Genomic DNA, 9,247 nt, shown 5'->3' on the forward strand with positions numbered 1-9,247 from the left:
CGGATGGGCTGATGTCTCCGCTCCGCGCGCTCCGGCACGCACCGGTGTAAGATGCCTGCACGCGGCGGTCCGGTACCGGCTCTGATTGAGGACAACCCGGGGTAAGAGACCAGTAAGAGACCCGTATCCGCTCCGGTGTGCGGGGAGCCGGGCCGGGCAGCCCGCACGGGACAAGCCGGGACAGCCGCGCGGTGCGCCCGGGGAACCGAGGCACGCGCACTGACCGCAGGCGACGCACAGCCCGCGCGCGACACGTTTCCAGACTGAGACAACAGCTGTTCTTTATTACCTGTGTTACTGCTACTGACAGCCCTATTACTGTGTGTGTGTGTGTGTGTGTGTGTGTGTGTGTGTGTGTGTGTGTGTGTGTGTGTGTGTGTGTGTGCGCGCGCGCCTGCTGACAACAGCACACACACAACACACGCACGCGCCCTTTGCATCTTTGAAGCTCATCAGATTCAACCCTGGAACAAATCAGTGAACACACAGGTGAGCATCTACCTGCCTGCTGCCCTCCTACTCATCAGATTATAGGATTATTACAGGATTATTACAGGAATTATCATGGGAATATCATAGATTATTATAAGCGGGGATGTGGCACAGCCTCTTAACACTTTTATTTTCCTCTTTTGATGTATCTACCTGTGTCTACCTGTGTGTGTGTGTGTGTGTGTGTGTGTGTGTGTATCCACTGACTGCACAGCCACGTGTGTGTGTGTGTGTGTGTGTGTGTGTGTTAATCTGTCCCTCTGTGAAGCATATCAAGATGTATTCCGTACATGGAATGTGGTTTATATATGAAATTGGATTGACTGAATGATTGATTGATTAATTGATTGATTGATTGATTGATTGATTGATTGATTGATTGATTGATTGGCACAGATAATGAGTGATGTGACTGGTGGAGGTTGCTGTTAGCTGGGGCTGATGGGAGGTCAGATATGACACAGTATTGATCTATTGGCAGGGCTTATAGGAACTTTATGTATTATTGGTTCAGTATTGATTGATATGTGATATTTGGTGCCTGTAACTTCAGTCTCTGTGGCAGATGTGTGTGTTCAGGGTGTCAGGTGTGTGTGTTCAGGGTGTCAGGTGTGTGTGTTCAGGGTGTCAGGTGTGTGTGTTTAGCTCTGCAGGAAAGTCACTTCAAATTACTCAGAAAAAACAAAAGGCCTCTTCTTTTCTTGCTTTCTTTTCAAAATTCTTTACCAAAATAAAATGTGAGAGGAAATTAACTGTAAAGTAACACACATACACACACACATACACACACACACACACACACACACACACACATATTGACACGCCTATATATGTGTATATATGTGTGTGTTTGTGTGTGTGTGACCCACCAACTCAAATTCTCTGTGTGTTCAAACTGTGGCCAGTAATTCTGACTCTCATCTTGATTTTGCCTCCTACAGGAGTTTTAAAATGCTAGCGTCTGATTGGTCTGTGGGTCCCCAGGTGACCATTAGGGATGTAACAGAGTATATTTAGCGCTGGCTGTTTGTGTAGTCCTGTAATCCTGACAAGGAAAGTTGAGGACAAAGAAACTTTTTATTTTGGTGTTAGTGAGACTGTAGCTCGCAGCGCCGGGACAAATTGGTATCTTGGTGACCTGGAAACACACTTTGCTTGTTCACATGGTGTTTTCATGCTGGCCAGGAAGGTGGGAGGGGAGTATTCAAATGAGGGAGTGTGAGGTGAGATGTTGCTGTTTTGTTAAAACTGAGGTTTCTGTGATGAGAGCAGCGTCAGTCCTGCCTTGTTATGCCACACCAGCAGCCAGCAGCTCAGTGCAGCGCCGTGCTGTCGACTGGAAACGTGTGTTAGATGTTTGAGATGTTTGCAGCAGTCAGGAGGCACAGCCCAGAGAGGCAGTGTGTCCTTCCTGCTGTGCTTTATACTAAATAAACTGAGGACAGGACAGCATGACTTCTTACACAGCCAGACAGTGTGTCTGTCTGGCTGTGCCTGTATATTTTTTTAATTGAATGACTTACTTAACTTACTCTGTTACTTTACTGAAGTATGAAATCACATAATGACATGATTGATTTATTCCTCTGACATGAACCTCATGAAGTTGATATCTTCTCTGAGCCCCGGGACGCTGGTTGAATACTGTTAAAAATGTGAGGGCTTGTTTGGGTTTGTGATTGGCCTGGGTGGTTCCTCTGTGATTGGCTGGTGAGGGTCAGGTGGCGTTGAGGTGACCCCGGCATGTTGTGGGCTCCCTGCAGGTCAAAGGTGAAGGATGTGCAGAACCATGAGAGCGCCACGCCTCCCTGTCCTGTCGGTGCTCCTCGTCCTTCTGCTGACCGCTACACGCTGCAATCCAGCCACCCTGCCGCCCCCTGACCCCGAGCACACGGAGGCTCGTGGTGTCCCGCAGCAGGAGGCAAAAGGTGTCCCGCACATAGGGGCAACAGGCGTTCCACAGCCAGAGCCGCAAGGTATCCCACAGTTGGAGGCAAAAGGTGTCCCACAGCCAGAGCCACGAGATGTCCCGCAGCCAGAGGCAAGAGGTGTCATGCAGCCAGAGGCAAGCCGCATCCCACTGCCAGAGATACACAGCATTCTGCAGTCTGAGCCACGAGGTGTCCCGCCGCCAGAGCCACGAGGTGTCCCGCCGCCAGAGCCACGAGGTGTCCCGCCGCCAGAGCCACGAGGTGTCACACTGCCGGAGCCACGAGGTGTCACACTGCCGGAGCCACGAGGTGTCACACTGCCAGAGCCACGAGGTGTCCTGCAGCCAGAGCTGCAAGGTGTCCTGGAGCCAGAGGGAGCTTGCACCGTACCGCAGCTGAAGCCACCAGGTGGCGTCCCACAGCCAGAGACACAAGGCGGTGTCCTGCAGCTGGAGGGAAGAGGTGTTCTGCAGCCAGAGCCAAGCACCTTGAGGTCGAGGACGGAGACACCGGCCACTGTGATTGGTCGGACTGTGGAAACACCGCAGAAACAAGAGAATAAGTCCCACATAGTGGGTGAGTACTAATACTAATACTAGTAATACTCTCACTATTACTCCTACTACTTCTGTTGTTACTGCTGAAATCCGAGTTTTGCTGCCAATGTTGATATCTTAGAGAAAAAAAAACTTTATAATATAATGGCTGGAATATATTATTATCCCAAAAAACTTATATCTGGAACAAGGAATCGTCAAACTGATGATCGATCAGACACTTGAAGTGTGATGTATCCTGGAGGATCGATGTTTTAGAGTTGGACAAAACGTTGCAAACAATGTCTGCTGGATGAACTATTTCATAACTCTGATGTTTTTAAACTGGGTTCTACTGATATCCAAAAAGTGCTCAGAAGTACTTCAAAGTACCCTGAAGTGCTCAGTTATGAAAACCTACCCATTTTTTTCCCCCAAACTATCTTAAACTACCCTGAAATACCAAAAAGTTCCCCAGTGTACTTGGTTACCCAAAGGTACCCAATACCAGTACCCAAGCATGGGTACTTTTTGGGTACTTTTGGGGTAAATTTGGGAACAAAAAAGTACCTAAATCTATCCAAAAGCACCTTAGAGTGCCCAAACAGTTACCCAGAGGTCCCAAAAGTACCAAAGGTACCCTAATATACTTGGTCACCCAAAGGTACCCAAAATACCCAAAAGTGTTTTTTTGGGTCGGGGTGGTAGGGTGGGGGGTTTAAAAATTTAGTACCCAAAAAGTACCCTGAAGTGAACTTACTGAAATAGTCCCAATAGTACATTTGGGTAACTGAGTACTTTTTGATTTGAGGATTTAGAGGATTAGTGGTACCCCAAGGTACCCACTCAAGGGTACTCTTGGGTACTTTTGAATGAGTTTCTGAGCAGTTTGAGGTACTTCTTCTTTAAATTAGCCCCAGTGCTTTTTCCAGAAATTTTCTTCTCGGCACTGGGATGAAATAATACCAAGCTGATTAGCGGTTGGATTAGATTTGAACTAAATGAATTTGCAAGGTGCAGATGTTTGACAGTATAGCACTAATATTGTTTTAATCAATATAGTTAATCAATTACATTTAACAGAGATTTTAAGTTCAGAGGCTAGGCCTAGAGCATTGCATATGAATGAATGAATGAATGAATGACTAAAGTCATTTGGGAGTATTTATTTGAACGAGGCTGTTAGAATAACATAGCTGATTGGATCAGAGACAAACTGCTCTTCAGTTGCCTGAACATTTACAGTCCGTTCCATTAGTCCAGACCGCCAAGGAAGACTTTCCACTTTCAACAATGTCCTCTGTCCAGTATCAGCCTCTGACACATAAACATCATTTACTTCTGTTTCACAAACACATAGTCAAAACTTGCCAGGTCTGAAAAAGAAGCAGGCGAGAAGCTGTGTGTACCTCTGAAGTTACATCTCAGTTCTGGACCTCAAAGTTCTCAAACTGTCTCCAAAAAGTACTTTGGGGTACTTTACAAAAAGTACTTTGGGGTACTTTTGGGTAAATTTTGTTAATTTTTGGTAATTGAGGGTACTTTGGGGTACTTTTGACTCTGAAGATGAGGCTCAATGAGTTTTTCAGATGGAGATGATGACAGTTTCTACCACTGTTGCTGCTACCAGGTTTGAAAAAGAAGCAGTAAAGGTGTTTGAATGTCAAAACTTAACTTGATCTTTTGGGGGGTTTCGGTGAAAAGTCTACTTGTGTGTCCGGAACATGAGAAAGTTTAAACCTCTGCTCTATAGTGAACAGAGATGCAAAATCCTCTCCCTTCTGGACCTCAGAGCAAAAATATGATAATTACAATCTGTGGTGAAAGCCGTTTTAACGAGACTCTGAATTTTTCTTGCCAAATGTCCTCAGAGCACTGAACTAGAGCCAAAGTCACTGAGCGGCCCACTGGGAGCCAATCAGTGAGTGTAAAACACATCTCAACACAACACCAGGCCAACAAAGTGTTCTACACAACATCATGCATGTGTCCAGAGAGAAGATCGAATCAGTGATTCATGTAAAGCACCAGGACACAAACTCATTCACTGTGGGGTTGAAAGCAGCCAGAGGGAGGAGAGTCCGGCTTTGAGCTTGAAAAGGTTGAGGGGAGGAGGTGGGGAGGGGAGGGGAGGCGGGGAGGCGGGGAGGTGGAGAGGCGGAGAGGCGGGGAGGTGAGGCGGAGAGGAGGTGAGGCAGGGAGGAGGGGAGGCGGGGAGGCGGGAAGGCTCGGCTGAGGGACAGACAGAGCTGAGCGTCAGAGGACCTGATGGGACCAGGGGAACTTAAACACCTAAAATAAGAAAAAGGTCACAAGAGTAGAGAAGCAGCCAGGTATGACCCGGTCTGACCCAGACTGACCCAGACTGACCTGGTCTGTCCCAGACTGACCCAGACTGACCCAGACTGACCCAGACTGACCTGGTCTGTCCCAGACTGACCCAGACTGAGCTGGACTGTCCCAGACTGACCCGGTCTGTCCCAGACTGACCCAGACTGACCCGGTCTGTCCCAGACTGACCCAGACTGAGCTGGACTGACCCAGACTGACCCAGTCTGTCCCAGACTGACCCAGACTGACCCGGTCTGTCCCAGACTGACCCAGACTGACCCGGTCTGTCCCAGACTGAGCTGGACTGACCCAGACTGGCCTGGTCCAGCACAGACCGAGATCTGACCCTAACCCTGACCCAGACTGAGCTGATCCACCAGGTTCGCCAGTGTGTTGCAGTGTGTGTTGCAGTGTGTGTTGCAGTGTTTTGCAGTGTGTTGCAGTGTGTGTTGCAGTATGTTGCAGTGTGTTGCAGTGTGTTGCAGTGTGTGTTGCATTGTGTGTTGCTTTGTGTGTCAGTATGTTGCAGTGTGTGTTGCAGTGTGTTGCAGTGTGTGTCAGTATGTTGCAGTGTGTGTTGCAGTGTGTTGCAGTGTGTGTCAGTATGTTGCAGTGTGTGTTGCAGTGTGTGTTGCAGTGTGTGTCAGTATGTTGCAGTGTGTGTTGCAGTTGCAGTGTGTTGCAGTGTTTTGCAGTGTGTTGCAGTGTGTTGCAGTGTGTGTTGCAGTTGCAGTGTGTTGCAGTGTTTTGCAGTGTGTTGCAGTGTGTTGCAGTGTTTTGCAGTGTGTTGCAGTGTGTGTTTCAGTGTGTTGCAGTGTGTTGCAGTGTGTGTTGCAGTGTGTTGCAGTGTGTGTTGCAGTGTGTGTGTTGCAGTGTGTTGCAGTGTGTGTGTTGCAGCGTGTGTTGCAGTGTTTTGCAGTGTGTGTGTGTGTGTGTGTGTGTGTGTGTGTGTGTGTGTGTGTGTGTGTGTGTGTGTTGCAGTGTGTTGCAGTGTGTGTTGCAGTGTGTGTTGCAGTGTGTGTTGCAGTCTGTTGCAGTGTGTGTGTGTGTGTGTGTGTGTGTGTGTGTGTGTGTGTGTGTGTGTGTGTGTGTGTGTGTGTGTGTGTGTGTTGCAGCGTATGTTGCAGTGTGTGTGTGTGTTGCAGTGTGTGTTGCAGCGTGTGTTGTAGCGTATGTTGCAGTGTGTGTGTGTGTTGCAGTGTGTGTTGCAGCGTGTGTTGTAGCGTATGTTGCAGTGTGTGTTGCAATGTGTTGCAGTGTGTTTTGTAGTGTGTGTTGCAGTCTGTTGTAGTGTGTGTTGCAATGTGTTGCAGTGTGTTTTGTAGTGTGTGTTGCAGTATGTGTTGCAGTGTGTGTGTTGCAGTGTGTGTTGCGGTGTGTGTGTGTTGCAGTGTGTGTGTGTGCAGTATGTGTTGCGGTGTGTGTGTGTTGCAGTGTGTGTTGCAGTGTGTGTGTTGCGGTGTGTGTGTTGCAGTGTGTGTTGCGGTGTGTGTGTGTTGCAGTGTGTGTGTTGCAGTGTTTGTTGCAGTGTGCTGCGGTGTGTGTGTGTTGCAGTGTGTGTTGCAGTGTTTGTTGCAGTGTGTTGCAGTGTGTGTGTTGCAGTGTGTGTGTTGCAGTGTTTGTTGTTGTGTTTGTTGCAGTGTGCTGCGGTGTGTGTGTGTTGCAGTGTTTGTTGCAGTGTTTGTTGCAGTGTGTGTTGCAGTGTTTGTTGCAGTGTGTTGCAGTGCGTGTGTTGCAGTGTTTGTTGCAGTGTTTGTTGCAGTGTGTGTTGCAGTGTGTGTTGCAGTGTGTTGCGGTGTGTGTGTTGCAGTGTGTTGCAGTGTGTTGCAGTGTGTGTGTTGCAGTGTGTGTTGTGGTGTGTGTGTTGCAGTGTGTGTTGCAGTGTTTGTTGCAGTGTGTTGTGTTGCAGTGTGTGTTGCAGTGTGTTGCAGTGTGTGTTGCGGTGTGTGTGTTGCAGTGTGTGTTGCAGTGTTTGTTGCAGTGTGTTGCAGTGTGTGTGTTGCAGTGTGTGTGTTGCAGTGTGTGTTGCAGTGTTTGTTGCAGTGTGTTGCAGTGTGTTGCAGTGTGTGTTGCAGTGTGTGTTGCAGTGTGTGTGTTGCAGTGTTTGTTGCAGTGTGTTGCAGTGTGTGTGTTGCAGTGTGTTTATACCACTAACAGACTGTTTGAAATGTTGTATTTACGGCCGAGCCTCTGGAAGGCCTCCAGGCTCTGCATTTAAAGTGTGAAACACACACACACACACATACACACACTGTTTGTGTGTGTGTGTGTGTGTGTGTGTGTGTGTGTGTGGAGGTGGGGCGGGGGCTGAGCTGTAGAGCAGGACTCTGTCATTCAGATAAAGCCTCTGACAGCCGGGGGCTTCTCCTTTTGACATTTTTTAACCCTCTGAACAAACCCCCCTTTATTTCTCTTCACAAAAAAACAAATAAATAAAAGTGTTCTTCAGGCTGGGGGACACGCAGTTTTGTTTTTTAATGGAAAATGTTGAGACTTGGCTCTAAAAAAAACATCCAACACCCTCAAATTAAACCCAAAATAAAAGAACAACAAAAGGAAAAACCACGTTATATGTTGCGATGCCTTCCACAGCATTTAAAGCCCAAAATCTGACATTGATCCTCACTACAGTCATTTGACCTATTTTAATTATTTTAATAGTTATTAATATACTTCTCATGGAATTAAAATATTATACATTCCCATGTAACACGAGAATTCTTCCTGGTGTCAAGGTGTTTTTAAAACAGCAATGAGCAAATTATAAATTCAACAAACTAACTTGAAAATGAGAATTTTTTTAATAAAATTACAACAAAACAATCAGTTAATTAGATAACAATCAGTAAGAAATGACAACAAATGAAGAGCAGATGATCCAAAATGCACAGCAGATGGGAGGTAATGAAAACACAGCAGCAGCGTGTGATCAGCGCCTGCAGCCTGCGGGCTTGTGGTCGCCACCGCCGTCTGCTGACCCGCTGCGTCTGCCGCCAGGCCCCGCCCACACGCAGCCTGCTGATTGGTCACATGCAGGCCCAGGCAGGCTCTGCAGGGTCAACACCGGCTCAGGGGGTACAGCCACTACAAATACTGTGTACAAGTACCATAAACAAAGAATCAATGTGTACAACTACTACAAATACTGTGTATAAGTACTATAAATACTGCAAACCTGTGACGGCCAGAATCAAAGTAGTTAGTTAAAGGTGTACTAGCTACTGCTGCGCTACCAGCTGGTGTCCCTGAAGGCCTCGCCGGTTACCTGAAGGCCTCGCCGGTTACCTGAAGGCCTCGCTGGTTACCTGAAGGCCTCACCGGTTACCTGAAGGCCTTGCTGGTTACCTGAAGGCCTCACCGGTTACCTGAAGGCCTCACCGGTTACCTGAAGGCCTCACCGGTTACCTGAAGGCCTCACCGGTTACCTGAAGGCCTCGCTGGTTACCTGAAGGCCTCACCGGTTACCTGAAGGCCTCGCTGGTTACCTGAAGGCCTCACCGGTTACCTGAAGGCCTTGCTGGTTACCTGAAGGCCTCACCGGTTACCTGAAGGCCTTGCTGGTTACCTGAAGGCCTCACCGGTTACCTGAAGGCCTTGCTGGTTACCTGAAGGCCTTGCTGGTTACCTGAAGGCCTCACCGGTTACCTGAAGGCCTCGCTGGTTACCTGAAGGCCTCGCTGGTTACCTGAAGGCCTTGCTGGTTACCTGAAGGCCTCGCTGGTTACCTGGAGAGCCATGTCGACTCGTCAGCCTGCTGGTTAACGAGTGAAAGCAGGTCACTGGTTAAAGGCCTTTTGAGGCTCACATGTTAACAAGTTAAAGGCTCGTACTAGTTCACTAGTGGCCAGCAGGTTTCTGCTCTGAGGCTCAAAATGTCCACTAGTGACTCTCGTAAGAGACATTTGGACTCTTCCAGTTAACGAGCCAGGTCCAACCTGTTGACTAGTTAACGAGTTG

At 48.1% G+C, this 9,247-nt stretch overlaps 1 protein-coding gene across 1 annotated transcript in view; it reads left to right on the top strand.

The window, feature by feature from the left end:
* Positions 1-423: 423 nt before the first annotated feature.
* Positions 424-9,247, top strand: part of LOC115356746 (protein TsetseEP-like) — a gene marked incomplete at its 3' end in the record, with an annotated part of 9,637 nt that continues 813 nt past the window's right edge. Inside the window, exons 1-2 of the mRNA XM_030047977.1 lie at positions 424-489; positions 2,256-2,999. Of these exons, the coding sequence (XP_029903837.1) occupies positions 2,270-2,999 (730 nt within the window). The remainder of the gene's footprint in view (positions 490-2,255; positions 3,000-9,247) is intronic.

Source organism: Myripristis murdjan, unplaced genomic scaffold (genome assembly GCF_902150065.1).
Source record: "Myripristis murdjan unplaced genomic scaffold, fMyrMur1.1, whole genome shotgun sequence".
Taxonomy (NCBI): Eukaryota; Metazoa; Chordata; class Actinopteri; order Holocentriformes; family Holocentridae; genus Myripristis; species Myripristis murdjan.